This window comes from Ornithorhynchus anatinus, chromosome 2 (genome assembly GCF_004115215.2).
Source record: "Ornithorhynchus anatinus isolate Pmale09 chromosome 2, mOrnAna1.pri.v4, whole genome shotgun sequence".
Classification (NCBI taxonomy): Eukaryota; Metazoa; Chordata; class Mammalia; order Monotremata; family Ornithorhynchidae; genus Ornithorhynchus; species Ornithorhynchus anatinus.
Genome location: NC_041729.1, coordinates 5,761,066 through 5,780,826, shown reverse-complemented (window position 1 = coordinate 5,780,826; position 19,761 = coordinate 5,761,066). Strand labels below are relative to the sequence as shown.

At 49.2% G+C, this 19,761-nt stretch overlaps 1 protein-coding gene across 9 annotated transcripts in view; it reads left to right on the top strand.

Annotated features, from left to right (window-relative positions):
- The window catches only part of CIT (citron rho-interacting serine/threonine kinase), a 165,091-nt gene that overhangs the window by 85,710 nt on the left and 59,620 nt on the right, over positions 1-19,761 (top strand). For 8 of the 9 annotated variants that reach the window (XM_029051857.2, XM_029051851.2, XM_029051834.2 and 5 more), the window contains 5 exons: positions 6,402-6,497; positions 8,529-8,645; positions 11,771-11,880; positions 14,659-14,833; positions 16,656-16,853. In XM_029051857.2, the coding sequence (XP_028907690.1) occupies positions 6,402-6,497; positions 8,529-8,645; positions 11,771-11,880; positions 14,659-14,833; positions 16,656-16,853 (696 nt within the window). The remainder of the gene's footprint in view (positions 1-6,401; positions 6,498-8,528; positions 8,646-11,770; positions 11,881-14,658; positions 14,834-16,655; positions 16,854-19,761) is intronic. The other variant, XM_029051843.2, reaches the window with a different exon arrangement.

Below are 19,761 nucleotides of genomic sequence, written 5' to 3'. Positions count from 1 at the left end.
AGAGAGGGTAGCGTGGGACTGGCTGAATCTGGTAGATCGAGCTGTAGAGGCAGTAAAGACCGCATGGGGAAATGGAATGGATAACGGAACGCCAATGATCGGCAGCAGATAAACGCACCGGCGCCACCGGGATGCTGCTCGATGGCTTTTAATAAAAAAAAAAAAAAAAAGAAAAATGACAGAGCTCGTAGGGGATTTCCAATTGAACTTTCAAAAACATGTGGTCCCTCATGTCGGCATTGTTTTCTACAGCCATCAAATCTGTAATTTCTGCCCTAAAAAGCTTTAGGGATTTGGGCCTTGAAAACCAAGTCTCAGATACTTGCCTTTGGAGAAGAGAGAGAAGATTAGTCATCTGAAGTTGTTTTTCTCAGAGTAGTATTTGTCATAGATCCGTGTTCGCCTACTCATCTCTGCTCCAGTTGGCGATTTTCTTCTTTATATTTTTTTTGAAGCCTTCCTTCGACCCAACAAGACTTTTTTTTTTTTTTTTTAGGTTAATGATCTTAATGAATTTGTCTTAGGCCCCGGTGACCGAATTAACCTAATCAGCGAAAATGCTAATGGTCCTCAATGCTCTCCCGAAGCCCAACCACCACTGCCCGGTGTCTAGGGCCTCCTAATCTCTCCTGCCAGAAGTTTGACCCAGAAGTAGAACTCTTAAATGATGATTTTAGCCCTTGTCAATTACAAAGGTTTGAAACTTTCCTCCTATAATCCCCCTCGGGAGAGCCTCTGAAGCGATCCGCGCCTTTCCGCTGTACAGACGAAGGCGGCGTAGACAGATCGCCCTACACGTCTCGTGGGGCGGAATCGTGGGCAATTAGAGAACTCGAGACCGGCTGTGTGGCGGGCCTTTCCCTCGATTCTTAAAGCCCTCGTAAGCATTTTAAAATCAAGAACCACTCTAAAAAGATGGGTCATCACTGCAAGTTGGAGATCTTCCTACAGCTCTTTGGAGGAAGATGCTAAAAGTCAATCCGATAAGAATCTCTGCATTGTACCCAACGGCTTCATGTGGTACGGTGGTTAATATAAAATCCCCTCTCCTTTATCACGTCGCCCAAGCTGTACTTGGCTTTCGATTGACTAACGTGCAAGATCATGGTATCAAGTCTTCCCAGATTCCACCGAAATCGCCGTTTCTTTTAGCGAAGAGATTAGGTTTCCGAGATGATACGATCAAGTTAATCCCTTATTTTTATAATGTATTTTTTTTTTAACCGTAGGACCATCACGCAGTGACTGCCGTAGTCGTAGATCTGCAAAATCTTAGGGTGGAAAGAATTTAAAGAAATTGGGCTATCTAGAATACTCGCATTGCCTAGGGACAGAAATCCAAATACCCACCTGAGTATTATTCATATTTAAGAAAATCGACTCTTTTCCTAAAACAGTCGAATTAAGAGAGAGTCAAGGAAGGGAACGGTAGGTTTTCAAAGTGAGTAGTTAGGTCGACATCAAGGAAGCGGGGTTTTTTCACTCGAGATGATGGTTGAAGTTCTCATTCCACCTGGGGCAAGGTTAATAAACGGGGTCGGCGAGCTACAATCTGCAAGTAGAATTGCGTGACTCATCTTGCCTTCTAGTCTTCCCCCGAAATCCTGATGTCAAGAGATCTGACTGACTGGGACTATTTCAGGCTGCAGTCTCCCCAATCCTGTCTCTGCCTGGGAGTCAGAAAGTCACGGGTTCTAATCCGGGCTCCACCACCTGTCTGCTGTGTGACACTGGGCAAGTCACTTAACTTCTCTGGGCCTCAGTTACCTCATCTGTAAAAAATGGGGTTGAGAGTGTGAGCCCCATGTGGGGCAGGGACTTTGTCCAACCTCATTAATTTGTATCTACCCCAGCGCTTAGAACGGTGCTTGGCTCATAGTAAGTACTTAATAAGTACTATTATTATTATTATTAATTATTCATAATCCCACTCCCCGTTGGGTTGGTCCACCAGGCGAAAGCCCTAAATTCACCTGTCGGTTAGAGGTTTGGAGGTGTGAGGGAGGGCTGCCTTTACCTCAGCAGCTAGCTGTCGATCGTGCTAATCAGGAAACCCGCGACAAGGAGCAGCAGCTCGAACCGGCTACCTTGTCTTTGTTAGCCCAGCCACGCAGCCGTAAGTCCGGCAGTGAGTCGTATTTATTGAGCGCCTACTGTGTGCGGAGCGATCGATCAGGGGTATTTATTGAACACTTACTGTGTGTAGAGCACTTTATCAAGCGGCTGGGAGAGTACAATGTAACAGACACAGTCCCTGCCCACAGTGATCTTACAGTCTAGAGGGGGAGGAAGTCATTAGTGTAAATCAATCGGTCAAGAATCCTAAATTCAGGTAATTGTTTCTTTGGATAGAAAATGAAAGTGGGAACTCCAGAGGTGGAGCAAGCTGTGAGCTCCTTGCGGGCGGGGAATGGGTCTATCAACCCTATTTTTCTGTACTCTCATTCAGTTGTCTCTATTGAGTGCTTACTGGGTGCAAAGGACTATACTAAGCCCTCGGGAGAGTACAATATAACAACAGACACATTCCTCTCCGGAGCGCTTGGTACATGCTCTGCACTCAGTAAACTCTCAGGAAATATCACTGGTAGATTGAGTTTTAATTCCAGCTTCACCGTATGTCTGCCGCGTGTCACCTTGGGCAAGTAGCTTAATTTCTCTGTGCCTCTGTTTCCTCATCCTTAAAATGGAGATGAAATCCCCGTTCTCTCTTTCCCTCAGACTGCGAGAGCCCCGTGTGGGACAGGGACAGCGTCCGACAGTGGAAAGGGCCCGGGCTTGGGAGTCGGAGGTCGTGGGTTCTAGTCCCGGCTCCGCCACTTGTCAGCTGTGTGACTGTGGGCAGGTCACTTCACTTCTCTGGGCCTCAGTTCCCTCATCTGTAAAATGGGGATTTAGACCGTGAGCCTCACGAGGGACGATCTGATGATCCTGTATCTCCCCCAGCGCTTAGAACAGTGCTCTGCACATGGTAAGCGCTTAACAAATACCAACATTATTATTATTTTGAAATTTGGCCCCATGACTAAAACACTGCTTGACATATAGGTGTAACCAGTGACGCTATTATTATGCTTTTTGCCCAACTTACCACGTTCACCCGTCCTAGACATATTATATGAGTTGCTACTCTGTTGCCAGATTTAATGACCATTTTTGTGTCTTGTGGAGATGAACAGAATCAGGCAAATTTCTTTTCCCATTTCATCAGAACATAAAGAAATTTCTAGTCACAAGTCATCTTTTACGTGTTCTAATGCCTTGTTTGTGTAGTCTCTAGTAAATAATATCCTCAATTAAGCATCGTGGCTTAGTGGATAGAGCACAGGCCTGGGAGTCAGAAAGATCTGGATTCTAATCCTGGCTCCTCCTCATGTCTGCTGTGTGACTTTGGGCAGTCACTTCACTTCTCTGTGCCTCAGTTACCTCATCTATAAAATGGGGATTTAGAGTGCGAGCCCCATGTGGGACAGGGACTGTGTCTACTCAGATCGATTTGTATCTACCCCAGCGCTCAGAACGGTGCTTGACACATAGTAAGAGCTTAACAAGTACTATCGTTATTACGTTCTAGGTCTTGATAGCACTTAAAATGGTGTGAGGACTTAGACAATGCGTAATTCTACTGAAGAGGCAATTTTAGAATTACTCAGAAAATTCCGGAAAAAGTAGCAACATTTTTGGCGTTTGGGGAAATCTTGAAAGCATTTTTTCTCTCGTTTTATAGACGTCGTCTCTTCGGCCATCCTGCCCTTAAAAATCCCAAATCCTCTACACTGCCTTTTAAGTCAGTGGGAAATCTCTGCTTGGAAAAGCCGTGCGGCTTTGCAAAAGTGGTTAAAAATATGGGGTAGCAATTTCCACGGAGCTAATTGGCTAACTGGTCAAGACTTGAATAGATTAGAGCATATACTAGATATCTAATCAGTTGGAGTAGGTGCTAATTAACTGGGCACTGCCATACACACAACTTTTCTCTTTTTTTCCCCGATTCATTTTCCCTGATACTTTTGACAAAAGTATTAGTCAGTAGCCTGATGTCCGACCTCCGCGTATAAAAAACTAAATCTTGACATCGGACTGCGAAAAGCCTGAAGCAATTCTTTTGATTTATGCCATTGCATTTGGCTTAGGTGAAACTCTGATTTAGCAAATGTTTCTTAAGCTCCAGAAAACACTGGTAAATATCAAGAGCCAGTTAGTGCTGCGGCTCGCTGCCGATAACCATTACATAAAGCCTTCGAGTTAAGAGTTCTAACTTGGGCCTGGGTCTCAAGGCGAGAGAAAAGCGGTTTAGAATATGGGGCGAGGGGGTGGAGAAACTGCTTCTAGAAAGCAGAGGCAGCAGCAGAGAAAAGCTCCCTCGGGCGGGTTTATAGGAAATGAGGGAGGGGAGAGTCGTCCGCTGTCGGTAGCGGCTCGGTATGGGGGACACCTGGAGAGCGGGATGGAGAGGGTGTGGGAAAACTTGCATCCAACTGGGAAGACTACCCGGAATGTGGCGGATGGAAGAGGTAGATCGTTTTCTATTTCTGGCTCATTTCAGTGAGGTTGTAACAAAAAGAGATCTTAATCAGGTGCAAATAAGAGCAAATGAATTAGCCTTCCTCGTTGTATTAAAGTTTCACCCGTTTAATGAAAAACATATATCGATAAGATCCCTACGTCACCAGGGTTACCGTGATGCCGGAAAACGGACTACCTCCTTGGGGCCAGATCTTAAAGAGATCTAATGCTTGAGATTTTAAAGGACTCCAGCCAGACCTTAATCAGTTCATCAGTGATATTTATTGAGCGCTCACCGTGGGCAGAGCACCCTACTAAGTGCTGGGGAGAAGCAGCGTGGCTCAGTGGAAAGGACCCGGGCTTGGGAGTCAGAGGTCATGGGTTCGAATCCCAGCTCTGCCGCTTGTCAGCTGGGTGACTGTGGGCAAGTCACTTCACTTCTCTGCCTCAGTTACCTCATCTGTAAAACGGGGATTAACTGTGAGCCTCACGGGGGACGACCTGATGACCCTGTATCTAGCCCAGCGCTTAGAGCAGTGCTCTGCGCATAGTAAGCGCTTAACAAATACCAACATTATTATAGTGGATAGAGCATGGGCCTGGGAGTCAGCAGGTCATAGGTTCTAATTCCGGATTTTCCACTTCCATTCATTCATTCAGTCGTATTTATTGAGCGCTTACTGTGTGCAGAGTCCTGGACTGAGCGCTGGGAAAGTACAATTCGGCAACAGATAGAGACAATCCCTGCCCAGCAACGGGCTCACAGTCTAGAAGGGGGAAGACAGGCAACAAAACAAATAGACAGGCATCAATAGAATCATTACAAATAAATAGAATTATAGATATATACATATCTAACTAATAAAATAAATAGAATAATAAATGTGTACATATATACACTTGCCTGCTGTGTGACCTTGGACAAGTCACTTCACTTCTCTGTGCCTCAGTAACCTCATCTGTAAAATGGGGATTGAGACCGGGAGCCCCCCCGTGGGACGGGGACCGTGTCCGACCCGATTTGCCTGTATCCACCCCAGAGCTTAGTACGGTGCCTGGCACATAGTGAGCACTAAACATATCATTATTATGATTACGGCGATGATTACAGTTCAACAGTTGGTAGTCATGTTCTCTGCCGTCAAGGAGCTGACAGTCTGAAAGGAGAGACAGACATTGAAATACGTTTCAGACGGGGGAAATGGGAACATGTAGAGATATAATCAGAAGGGCTGTAGGGCCGGGGGCGGGGAATCCAAGTGTTTAGGGGGTCCAGATCCAAGTGCCCAGGCGACACGGAAGGGAGGGTGAGTCAGGAAAAGGAGGCCCCAGTCAGGATAGGCCGCTCTCGAATGCTGTGTGAACTGCCCTGACTTGAATTGGCCGATTAGCGTAACGTTCCCTCTGTCGAGTCGGTCGAGAACACGGTTGGGTTCATTTACTTAGACGGATATGGGGGTGTTTTTGGGAAAAAAAAAAATCCCTCGTCCCCCTTCCGAGCCTCGTGACCTTGCGCGAGTCACTTCGACTCTCTGTGCCTCGGCTACTTCATCTGTGAAATGGGGATTAAGACTGTGAGCCCGGCGTGGGATAGGGACTGTCTCCATCCCGATTATCCTGTATCTCCCCAAGTGCTTAGAACAGTGCCCGGCACCTAGTCAGCGCTTAACAAAACGCCGTAATTTTTATTACCTGTTTTAAGTGTTGGGACTCAATAGATCTTAGGGCAAGAGTGGCGTCTTTCTATGGCAGAGTCGAATCGGGACAGCGTCGGGGAACTCGACTGCAGAGGCGGGACGGGATTATGCGGAACCGGTAAATGAGTGATATTTTGGAGCCGGTATCTCCTTTACCCACCTGCGTCTCTTCTTCTTTTTTTTTTTTTTCCCTTCTAGGAACTGGAGGAGAAGCACCGGGAGGCTCAGGTCTCAGCCCAGCACCTTGAGGTGCATCTGAAACAAAAAGAACAGCTTTATGAGGAAAAAATTAAAGTAAAGAGACTTTCCAATCTTTCTAGCACACCTTTTTGATGTCCTAGATCTTTGCTACTCCTGGGCAGATGTTCCGCATCTCGAGGAATCTCTGAATTGACTGTCCGTAACCCACCGGGTTTATCCAAAGTGGGATTTGGAAATCAGAAGTATGATTTTCTCCGCCACAGGCCTTTCGATCCCCCCTTCCCCGATGCTTTCGGGTTGATTTGGTTGGTGTGTCCGGAGAGCGGCCGGCCTCTCTGAGGAGCTAGGCCTTGTCTCCCCTGCCCTCCTTCTCCCGCCTGGGATTTTGGTTCGGGTGCGTTTTCGATCGGAAAAGCCGTCCGAAACACACCCGCCGATTAACAACCCTCAGAAAAACAGAAGCTGGAAGGCGTCTCAAAGACATCTAGCTCGATTTCCCGTCAGAGTCAGGGTGTAGGGCTGGTTCGGCGACCGTCTTAAAATGGAGAATCCAGCCGGCGAGTTCCCGAAATTCTTATCTCCTGATTGAAGAACTGCAGCAATCTTAAAAGCTAGAGCCTATGACCTGTCGGGCTAGTGGTGGTTCTTCAATCAATCTCTGGGAATTGGGAACTCCCCCATCAAAAGTCCATCCCGTGATTCATTATCCGCCTATAAAAAAAAGCCTTATTTGCTACCTTCTCCTCAACTTCCCCTTTATGTTTCCCCTAAGCCTACCATGATCATTTTTATTTTTTTTTTTTAGAGGAACGGATGCTCAGTTCTGCTATACCGGCTGCCTTTCCTGAGCATTTTGGAATATCCGTGGGAAAGAAAGACGTCCTCTTCTTGCCATGCATTTTGCATACTGTACTTCTTGAGTTGGACTGCATTCTCAACACTGAGATCTTGTGCAGTCTGTCCCAGTGCTTTTCCTGCCTTCTCCCATGATCCTGTTGTCAGGTTTCTGGGGAAAATCGCTCCCGGAAGGCAAGGCATTCCTGAGCTTCAGTGTGGCAGACAATTGTTCTGCAGTAGGTGCTGTTAATAGAATGGTGTCTAGGGGCCCCAGACCTTCCTTTTACCTCTCTTCCAACTTGCGTCTTCCCCTGCGCTTAGAACGGTGCTTGTCACAGAGTAAGTGCTTAACAAATACCATGGAGAAGCAGCATGGCCCAGTGGATAGAGCACGGGCCTGGGAATCAGAAGGACCTGGGTTCTAATCCCGGCTCCGTCGATCGGGTGCCGTGTGATCTCGGGCAAATTGCTTCACTTCTCTGTGCCCCAGTTACTGCATCGTTAAAGTGAGGTTTGACCGTGAGCCCCGTGTGGGACATGGACTGTGTCCAACCCGATTACTTTGTATCCACCCCAGTGCTTAGAACAGTGCCTGGCACATTGGAAGCTCTTAATAAATGCCACAGCAAACAAAGAAACAAAAAAACCCCATGAGAGTAATAGAAAGGGTCAATGTAGACTCCCTTAGTGTGCAACTCGGTATCGCCTACCTGGATTATTGAGCAGCTGATTTTAAAAAAGCAGCATGGCGTGATGGATAGAGCGTGGACCTGGGAGAGGGCCATAGATTCGAATCCTGGCTCTGCCACGTGTCTGCTGCGTGACCTTGGGCAAGTCACTTCACTTCCTCTATGCTTCAGTTCCCTCATCTGGAAAATGGGGATTGAGAGTGTGAGCCCCACGTGGGGCGGGGACTGTGTCCAACTTGATTTGCTTGTGTCCCCCCCCAGCGCTTAGTACGGTGGCTGGCAAATGGAAAGCGCTTAACCAATTGCATTAGTATCAGTGTTATTATTATTAAACTATCCAATTAGAACAACCCCTCCCTCTCCATTATCGGCTTAGAATCAGCCTCACCCCCGACCAGGTAAAAGACCCAGTTCCTCTCCATGGTTAAAGCAGACCACCAACACACCCTTATCATCATCTTCAGAATGATGAGGGTCTGGTTTTCTTCATTGCTCATTCACTTCCTTTCCTTGGCAGAATCCCTGCTTAACCGCCCTGTTCGGGGTCCATTCGGGCTTGGTCCTTGGGGTGCTCATTTTATTATTTTCTTTCTTCTAGGTGTTGGACAATCAGATAAAGAAAGATCTAGCCGATAAGGAAACCCTCGAGAATATTATGCAAAGACACGAGGAAGAAGCTCATGAAAAAGGCAAGATTCTCAGCGAGCAGAAGGCGGTAAGTGTAACTAAATTGGGAAATAGTTTTAAAATGAGTTTTTTAACAAAACTGCCTGAGGAGGTGCTATTTTCTCTAGATAAGATTCATTTCTTCTATCCTGCAACTTCATCCATTCAGAGCAGGGCGATCTCTTGACCCTAAACTTACTGGCTGTGGTTTCCTCCCACACATCTTATAATTAACGGCGAAGCAGCAAGGCCTAGTGCAGAGGGCTGGGGCCTGGGAGTCAGAGGACCCGAGTTCTAATTCCGCTTCCGCCACGAACCTGCTCTGTGACCACGGGCGTCTCAGTGACCTTCTCTGTGCCTCCGTTCCCTCTCCTATACGATGGGGATTAGGACCTGTGAACCCCATGTGGAACACGGACTTTGTCCGACCTGATTAGCTCGTATCTACCCCGGGGCTCAGTGCAGCGCCTGGCACCTAGTGAGCGCTCCGCAAATGCCATGGAAAAGTGTTTACTTTTCTTTCTCCTTGGAAATTTTGTCTTTCAAAGAAGTCATCACTGCCTGTCGTGCCAACTTGAACAGGTTACAACCTCAGGGTGCAGGTTGACGAAGATGGGCGATGGGCCTTGACTGCCCTCACCCTTTCCTGAGCTCTGAATCGTGCACTTCTGATCGTGTACCCTTCTCTCTCTGCACTTGTTTTCTTCGGGAGCTCGTCTGCTCCCAAGATTGCATCGACTGTGGCTTCGTGGATGACTTTTGACATTTCCAACCCTACCCTTTCATCTCCTCTGTCAGTCGATCAGTGGTATTTATTAAGCGCTTACTATGTGCAGAGCACTATACCAAGCATCTGGGGAAGAACAGTGCAACAGAATTAGCAGACCGGTGCCCTGCCCATCCTGAGCTTTGCAGCGGCGTAGTTCCTCCTGTCTCCAGGACATCTCCACTTTGATGACCTGCCAGTTCCTTAAACTTAATGCGTCAAAAACATCTATCTCGCCGCCGACCTCTCGCCCACGTCCTGTCTCTGGCCTGGAAAGCCCTCCCGCTTCATATCTGACGGACGGTTATTCTCCCCCCACTTCAAAGCCTTATTGAAGGCCCATCTCCTCCAAGAGGCCTTCCCAGACTAAGCCCCACTTTTCCTCATCTTCCACTCCCTTCTGCGTCACCCTCACTTGCTTCCGTGGTTCCTCCCCCCTCTCAGCCCCAAAGCACTTATGTACGAATCTGTAATTTATTTCTTTATATTAATGTCTTGCTCCCCCCCCCCCCCCCAACACACTGTAAGCCTATTGTGAGTCGGGAATGTGTTTATTGTTGTATTGTACTCATCCAAGCGCTTAGTACAGTGCTCTGCACAGAGTAAGCACTCGATAAGTCTGAATGAATGAATGAATATCATTCCCCTCCTGAAATACCTCGAAAAGCTAGCTGTCTATTTCTTCTCACCCAAAAACCTGATCATTTACTTCAAGACTCTTCAACTTCCCCACCAATTTTCTTTTCCTTCTCCATCCTCACTCGTACGCCTCGCTCCACCCAACTAACCTTCTAATGGCACTCGTTGGCTACCTTCTCTGTACCTTCTCGGTACCGTCTTGCTGTGTGAGCTTGGGCAAGTCGCTTCACTTCTCTGGGCCTCAGTGACCTCATCTGTGAAAGGGGGATTAAGACTGTGAGCTTCATGAGGGACGGGGACTGTGTCCAACCTGATTAGCTTGTAACTACCCCACGTCTAGGAACAGTGCTTGACACAGAGTAAGCTCTTAGTTCATTCATTCAATAGTATTTATTGAGCGCTTAGCAATGTACTAAGCGCTTGGAATGTACAAATCGGTAACAGATGGAGACAGTCCCTGCCCTTTGACGGGCTTACAGTCTAATCGATAAAAACTATTATTAATGTTACCGCTATTCTCCGACCAACTGCTTCTGAGTCCCACGGTGTGCAGCTCCCTCCTCTTGATGATGTTGGTATTTGTTAAGCGCCTACTATGTGCCGAGCACTCTTCTAAGCGCTGGGGGAGATACAGGGTCATCAAGTTGTCCCACGTGAGGCTCACGGTCTTCATCCCCATTTTACAGATGAGGGAACCGAGGCACCGAGAAGGTAAGTGACTTGCCCACAGTCACACAGCTGACCGGCGGCGGAGCAGGGATTAGAACCCATGACTTTTGACTCCTAAGCCCGTGATCTTTCCACTGAGCCACGCTGCTTCTCTTCCCACCCCACCCCAGAAAATTTGCCAAGCGATTTTCTCCCTACCTTCAAAGCCCCCCTCAAAAGCCACTTCTTCCAAGAACCATCTCCTGACTAACTTGCCACCTTCCTGTTCCCACCACCTTAGCCCTCCTACACATGAGTACATAGTTTTCTGTTTATGGGTATGTGATTGTTCCCTTGGTTTTTATCCTTGGTATCTAGGCTCTTTTGTCTAAGAAAATTTAGTAGTAATATTTAATGGAAAGCTTATTCATTCCGTTGTATTTATTGAGCGCTTACTGTGTGCAGAACACTGTACTAAGCGCTTGGAAAGTATTGCCTTCAATGCAGGGCGCTAAACACTCGGGAAACACAAAGCATAAAGAAGTCACACTTTTCCTGTCCACAAGGACCTTCCCCCCTAGAAAGTAATCCTACTTAGACTCTGAGCCCTGAGCTTATCTCGAATTTATCCCAGCGCTTAGTAAGGTATCTGGCACATAATAAGTGCCGAATAAAGACAATAATAATGACAATTAGTATTCGTACTATAAGTGATTGACTGTATGCTTGAAGAGGTACTTGTGAGAAAGTGCTGAGGATGAATATAAATAGGTATTTGCCAGTTTATGCCTGTTGGTCTTCCCCGTTAGATGATAATATCCTTGAGCCCAGGGGTTTGATCTTCCCCTGTATGTGTCCAAGAGGCCGCGACGGTGTCTCTCATCCAGAGAGGACTCAATCAGCGCTTCTAACGTTGCTGATGAAATCGGCTACCTAGTCTTTTTGGCGAATTGCAAAGGGGGAACAACGTTCTCGGTGGCAATTGGTCTAATACCGGATGGCTCGTCCCCGGCTTAGCCGAGAAGCGAAAGTCAATCGGTTCGAGTGCCCTTCAAGTGTGAGAGGCGTAATTATCCACGTCCTCGGTTCTTGTCATCTTGAGAGAGATTTTTGTGTTTCAGATGATCAATGCCATGGATTCCAAGATCAGGTCACTGGAACAGAGGATAGTAGAACTGTCAGAGGCAAATAAACTGGCAGCAAATAGCAGCCTTTTCACCCAAAGGAACATGTAAGTATCTGAGATGTAACTGCTTTATCACTCTCTGCCTACAAGGACGAGCCAAGTACACGGTCCCGCCAGCGGACCGGAGAACGATTTCATTTTTTGGGTGATCTGCAAGTTCTTGCACATTGCCCCAGGCTCCGGTGCTCACCTGTGGGAGTTCCCCCCCCTTCACTTACCCTCCCTCCTCCTAGCTGGCATTTCTCTGGGGTTGCTTAAATGATTCGATTTCCTTTCGAGGCGAAAAGATCGACGGTGCGTGTTTTCAGTCGGGCCGTTGGTAACCTCTGTGCCGTGGCACCCGGTGTGAACCTGGGGAAGTTTCTATTTTGGGGTTTTGCCCCAGGCATCCTGTCATACCCAGGAGCCCACCCACATACGACCAGGGAAAGCGAAATGGAGGTATGCCAAAATGGAGACCTCACGGCCCATCAGGCTTCGTATCTGAGCGTCCATCCATCCCTCCTGGGGAAGGGGCGCGGAGATGAGAGAAAGCTCGATTGCCCTCGGTCAATCAGTGGCTCAGTGGCATTTATAAAAATGGTAACTGTGGTATTTGTTAGCCAGGCACTGTACCACACGCTGGGGGGTGAATTGCGGGTTGGACCCGATCCCTGGCTCACGGTCTTAATCCCCATTTTGCCGATGAGATAACTGAGGCCCAGAGAAGTGAAGCGACTTGCCCAAGATCACACAACGGACAAGCGGCAGAGCTAGAATCAGAACCCGGGTCCTTCTTACTCCCGGGCCCGGGCTCTTGCCACCAGGCTACGCCGCTCCTCAGCATATTTATGAAGCACTTGCTGCATGCAGAACGCTACACTTGGGCGAATCCAGTACAGCGGAGCCTCTAGACACGTTCCTTGCCCACGGGACAGCTCCTGATTTGGGTCCGTCCTCGACCGAAGAGGAACGGGGATTTCTCTTCTAGCCCGCGGGTCTCTGTTCAAAACGGAGCATATCAGCAGCTTCTTTAATCAGGCTATTTATAACTCCGTCTGTGTGACTACGCTCTTTGCTAGGTTTAGACTCATTTGCCTCACTTCACTGTCAAGAGATGCTTTTAATCATTTTGCATGAGCGTGCACCGTTGGTGGTGTTTTTCCACTGGCCCGAGGAAGAAACCTGAAGTTTGGCAGGGTTCAGGAGAGACTTTGGCAGAATGGACCGTCGAGAGCCCGGGTGTTAGGCATTCTCGAGTAAAGTACACACGGTTCCGCCACGACGCAGGCTCTCCCTCTGCGTTTCGGATCGAACGTCATAAGGGGGACGCGGGGAAGGCTCTTCGGGCACTGGAGGTCAAACTGGGAGGGGATCCGGCGGCAATATCCGAAGAAATAATAATAATAATGTTGGTGTTTGTTAAGCGCTTATTATGTGCCGAGCACCGCTGTAAGTGCTGGGGTAGATGCAAGGTAATCAGGTTGTCCCGCGTAAGGCTCACGGTCTTCATCCCCATTTTACAGATGAGGTAACTGAAGCTCAGAGAAGTTAAGTGACTTGCCCAAGGTCACTCAGCTGACAAGCGGCGGAGCCGGGTTTGGAACCCACGACCTCTGACTCCCGAGCCCAGGCTCTTTCCACTGAGCCACGCTGCTTGGGGGATAACGTTGGGGCAGAGCACAGGAGAACAACATGAATTTGCCCTCCTTAACTGGGGTCGTTCATCGAGAACGTGACTCTGCTGTTTTAAAGGGCAGCCGAGAGTGTACCGATCAATCGTATTTGTCAGTCAGTCATATTCGTTCGCACTTACTGTGTGCAGAACACTGTTCTAAGCGCCTGGGAGACGATCAACAGACACATTCCCTGCCCACAGATGAGCTTACGGTCTAGAGGGAGCTTACGGGTTAGCTCGGAACTTGTTGGTTCGCTTTATCTGTTGTTTTAAAAGAAGACGAGAGTCCTACATTTCTTTAGCGGATTCCTTAAATGCCCGGGATAGTAGATATCGGTCCTTCTTGGCATGGGATCTGGGATCTGATGGTGACTTCTCTTTTCTCGTGGTGATTCTGAGGAGAAGGTAGAAGCGGTGACCTGAAGAGGAAGTGAAGGAACAGTGTGGCCTAGTGGAAAGAACCACCGGCCTGGGAGTCAGAAGGCCCTGGGTTCTAATCCCGGCTCTAGCGATTGCCTGCTGTGTGGCCTTGGGCAGAGCGCTTCACTTCTCTGGGCCTCAGTTCCCTCATCTGTAAAAGGGAGATTCGATTCAATCCCTGATCGCCCTCCTGCTTAGGCCGTGAGCCCCATGTGGGACAGGGTCCGTGCCCCAGCTGACTAACATGTATCTACCACAGAGCTTAGAACTTATAGTAAGTGCGTAAAAATACCGTTTAAACAAAAAACAGAAGAAAGAAGCGGGATGCTTCTAAGAGGCGTTTTCCAAACCTCAGCTTTCTCTTCTTTCCCCCTCTCTGTTTGAAACTGTATTTTCCTGCAAGCGGATGAGCGATGGCTCACGTAGGTGTGTCATCCAAAGCCGAGGCAGGCCTCCTTTTGTGCACTTACACAAACTCACAATCTGCCAGAAATCCAGGGGAAATGCTATTCGGTCTCCCACATGCGTGATTAATACCCCAGGTGTGGGGAACTGGGCCGAGATGACTAAAAGCCGCTCAGCTCTTTTCCACGAGGCAGAAAATAGGCGAAACGAATCGGGGAACGATCCCGCTCTGTCGAATGAGAAATTCATCTCGCCCTACCCTCTTTTCACCCGCACGCTCCGGATGGAACCTTACTCTGCGCGTCGTCGGCTTCTGTTGGTTCCCCGTCACTCCTCGTCAGGAAAGCCCAGGAGGAGATGATTTCGGAACTCCGGCAGCAGAAATTTTACCTGGAGACACAAGCCGGGAAACTGGAGGCACAAAACCGGAAGCTGGAAGAGCAGTTGGAGAAGATCAGCCATCAGGACCACAGCGATAAGAATCGCCTGTTAGAGCTGGAGACCAGGCTGCGAGAGGTAAAAAAAAAATAATAAAAAATGTGGATTCCTCTGGTAAATAGGCTCCCCGGGGTAGAACTGTGGTCAGGAGCCGGAGCAGAATCGAGAGTGTGACCGTCAACGTTACGGGAGAGTCGAGGTGATAGAAATGGAGGCCCAGCGGGACTTGTATACCTCGGGGTTTTTACTTTGGTTAGCGAAACTCAAGCTGATAGAAACTATCGGTCGAGAGCGATGTTTTCCGTCTTCCTCGGACCGGACTTAATTGCACCCAGTGGCACGCTCTTAACAAATTTATCTAGAGTTTAGGAAGACTTTCAAGTTCTAATTGGAGAATCAAAGCAGAACCGAGGCTTCAGAGGATGAGGTGGCTTTTCATCGGGCCTCTTAAAGTGCTCTAAAAGCCCGAGTGAACAATTAACTCTAATTTCCCAGCCTATATTGCCGTTAGTTTGAGGCATAGACTTTTTGGCACAGTGCCTCTCCGCGTAGTTTGAGCGAAAGGAGCGGAAACACCTTTAGTCGGTCGTATTTACTGAGCGCTTATCGCGTGCAGAGCACTGTGCTAAGCTCACGGGACAGTACGACAGAACAATAAACAGAAACGTCCCCTGCCCAAGACGAACTTACAGTCCAGAGGGCGAGACAGAGGTGAATATAAATAAATGAGTGAGTTACAGATATTTTCTGTTGCACATTAGAAGCCGAACGGACGGTTTTCTTCTCCCATCCCATCCTCCTCCTCTGTCCACGGCTCTGCTCTTTGGAGGCTGCCTAAAAGTAGCTGAGAGAGGATGGACTCCTCTCGGGTATGAGATGAGAAGGAGCCCCAAATGAAAGCTCGAACAGATTTTTTTTGCTTCTGCAATAGCAAAGCTAGGCCAACTCACAGTGGTGGAAGGAGGCAAATAGCTTAAAACGCCGTATCGGTGTCATCGGGCCGGTACCCCCTCTGTGATTTTACGTGGGGAGGCGTGTAAATCGTCTTCTATCAAATGGTCCCGTGTCCCAAGACCAACTCTCAAATTGGGCATAAAAGCAAACAAAGCGGAAGCCGATGAATGGCCCTATTCTAAGGACCGCCGAGATGTCCGAGGGCGAATGTTGATTAGAACATTTCCTGCGCCTAGCCAGCAAGGACATCTTAATTTAGCACCCTTCTCTCATCGTCCCATGTCTCTCAAAGTATCTCACAGAGAAGGGGCCGCCGGGAAAACGGCTCCGGATGCTTCCTCGTGGGGCGGCTCCGTCGGACTCCCCGGAATCTGGTCCGCTCGGTGCCGGAAAAGTGACTGGTAGCCTCCGAGCTGGCCGGCCAAAGTCGTGCCCTCCAAAATGCTACTGAAAGAACATTCCCAAATAGAGAGGCGATCACAGCATAGGCATTTGACATATTTTCAACTCGGTCTTTTACCGGGCGCGCCAAACCCGACCGGAGGGAAGGCGCCCTTGGTAGACCCCGAGGTTATGTCCGTTGGTTCGCTGGGGGAGGATACGGCCATCGGCTGGTTTCGGAAGAGTGATTGTCCTCATTTCCATTTGAAGATTCTTGCCGGGTTGTTTTCTTCTGGAGGTTTTCCGAGCAATTGAGTGTTTTGAAGGAACGGCTGGCTCTGCGGCAGAGAGCAGAGCAATCGCCGCCGATTGAATTCTCCAGAAGCGCCTAAGCCAGACCTATTTGTTCAATCCTCTCCTCTCGGCCCGCTCAAGGGAGCAGTTGGGCCGAGCCAGGTTTCCGTTGGAAGGGCACCCCCGGGGGACGTCGCACCACGAGGTCTCCCCCGCCGCCTCGCTTTCCTAAAGAGCGCGCTCGGGCCGGGCTCGTGTTTCTCTCCTTCAGGTGAGCCTGGAGCACGAAGAGCAGAAACTGGAGCTGAAGCGGCAGCTGACCGAATTGCAGCTGTCCCTCCAGGAGCGAGAATCTCAGCTGTCAGGCCTGCAGTCGGCCCGCTCCGCTCTGGAGAACCAGCTCCGCCAGGCCAAGACGGAGCTAGAGGAGACTACCGCCGAGGCGGAGGAGGAGATTCAGGCCCTCACGGTAAGGGAGCGACGCCCCCGAAGCTCGTCTGCTCACCGGAACCCCGGGCCGGCGAAGCGGCGGGGCCTAGTGGCAAGAGCCCGGGCTTGGGAGTTGGAGGACCTGGCTTCTAATTCTGCTTCCCTCGCTTGTCTGCTGTGTGAGACCATGGGCAAATCACTTCATTTCTCTGGGCCTCAGTTACCTCGTCTGGCAAAATGGGGATGATAAAAATGATGGCATTTGTTAAGCGCTTACTAGGTGCCAAGAACTGTTGTAAGCCCTGGGGTAGATCCAAGGTTGTCCCATGTAGAGCTCACAGTCTTAATCCCCAAACCGTGAGCCCCGTGTGGGACAGGGACTGTCTAACCTGACTACCTTGTATCTACCCCGGCGCTTAGCACATAGTAAGCGCTTAACAGACACCATCATTATTATTAGGGATTGAATAACGACTCCGTCGAGAAGGTTTCCCCCTCCTCCGTTCCTTTGTAGATCACAAGGTTGCTTCTCAAGGGCCCTTCGATGATGATATCTGTCGATCGATGGTATTCATTGAGCGCGTGCTATGCGCAGAGCACTGTACCGAGCGCTTGGGAGAGGACAACGCAGTAGAATTAGCGGACACGTTCAGCTTTAAAGCACTCAGTCACCTCGCCCCCGCCTATCTCACCTCGCTACGCCCGTACTATGACCCAGCCTGCAAACTTCACTCCTCTTAACGCTGACCTTCTCACTGTATCTTGATCTCATCTATCTCGCCGCCCGACTCTTGCCCACGTCCTGCGTCTGGCCCGGAACGCCCTCCCTCCTCAAATCCGCCAGACGATGACTCTCCCCCACTTCAAAGCCTTATCCAAGGCCCATCTTCTCCAAGAGGCCTTCCCTAAACTAAGCCCCGTTTTCCTTTTCTTCTACTTCCTTCTGTGTCGCCCTGACTTGCTCCCTTTATTCACCCCCCTCCCGAACCCACAGCACTTAGGTACGTATCTGTCATTTATGTATTTATATTCATGTCTGTAAGCTCACCGTGGGCAGGGAGCGTACCTGTTAGAGTGTTATATTGTACTCTCCCAGGCGCTTAGCACACAGTAAGCACTCAATAAACACGACAGGCTGACTGCCCACAGTGAGCTGATAGTCTAGAGGGGGAGACTGACGTTAATAAGAATAAACAATTTATAATAATTTAAAGGTATTTTATATATATATATATACGAGTGCAGTGGAGTTGGGGTGGGGCGAATATCAAATGCCCAGTGGTCACAGATAGAAACGCGTAGACAACGAAGAAAGGAGAAGGAGCAGGAGAGAAGAGGGCTTCCTGGGGGAAGGCCTCTCGGAGAAGATGTGACCTTAACAATTCATTCATTCATTCATTCAATAGAATTTATTGAGCGCTTACTCTGTGCAGAGCACTGTGCTTTGAAGGTGGAGAAAATGGTGGTCTGGTATATGTGAAGGGGGAGGGGGTTCCAGGCTAGAGAAAGGCCGCGGGAAAGGGGTCGGCGGTGAGATAGACGAGATCGGGGCACAGAGGGTAAGTGGGAGCTAGAGGAGCACGGTGTGCGGGCTGGGCCGGTGGAGGAGATCGGTGAGGTGAGGTGAGGTAAGGAGGCGCCGAGCTGCCTGACGGCTTTAAAGCCGATGGCAAGGAATTTTCGCTTAACGCGGAGGTGGATGGGCAGTCATCGGAAGTTCTTGAGGAGGTTCTTGAGGTATAGACTGAACTATACCAGTCGTCAATCCATGGTATTAATCAATTGAGCATTTACTGAGTGCAGAGCTCTGCACTAAGTGCTTGGGAGACTGCAAAAGAACAACGGGACAGAGTCGGTAGACGAATTGTACTTTCAAAGCTCTCAGTACAGTGCTCTGCACAAAGTAAGCGCTCAATAAATACGATTGAATGAAGGAATGGTAGACGGGTTCCCTGCCTACAGGGAGCTTATAATAATGTAATAATAATGTTGGGATTTGTTAAGCGCTTACTATGTGCAGAGCACTGTTCTAAGCGCTGGGGGAGACACAGGGGAATGAGGTTGTCCCACGTGGGGCTCACAGTCTGAATCCCCATTTTACAGATGAGGGAACTGGGGCACAGAGAAGTTAAGAGACTTGCCCATAGTCACACAGCTGACGAGTGGCAGAGCCGGGATTCGAACTCATGACCTCTGACTCCAAAGCCCGGGCTCTTTCCCCTGAGCCACGCTGCTTATAGTCCAGAAGGGGTAGGTGAATGCTCCTTGTTAGATTTCTGAAGGAACTGTTAATGTCTGTGGAACCAGCGAGTCCCAGGAGGTCATGGATTCTAATCCCAGCTCTGCCATTTGTCTACAGTGTGACCTGGAGCAAGTCACTTCTCTGTGCCTCAGTTACCTCATCTGTAAAATGGGGATTGAGACTGTGAACCCTACGGGGGACAGGTACTCTGTCCAACCCGATTTGCTTATACCCACCCCAGCGCTTCGTACAGTGCCCGGCGCATAGTAAGCGCTTAATAAATACCGCACTTATTGTCAGAATGAGGCTCCCCGATGACCTACAGAGCTTCGTCGTGGTTCGCTACCCTGCCCCCCGCCAAAGAACAAAAACAAAACCGCTTATTCCGTATTCATCAGGATTCTGATTTTGAGTGGGAGACGATCTTGTTCGGCCTAGACGGTCTCATGCCTCCAAAATATCCTTTGGTTTCAACGGGATTCATAGAAATAAATAATTTACGGACCTGTACGGAAGTGCTGTGAGGCTGAGGGTGTGGGTGAACCCCGAGTGCCCCCAGGGAACAGATCCAAGCCCAGAGAGGACACCAAGGGGATGCGAAAGTTCTGGGGAGCGGGATTCCTGGCCCGACTCCTCGAGGTCCCCCCGGTGTCCTGACAGACTCGGGACCTACAGATACCCCAAATCCGTCTCCCGGCCCAGGGCT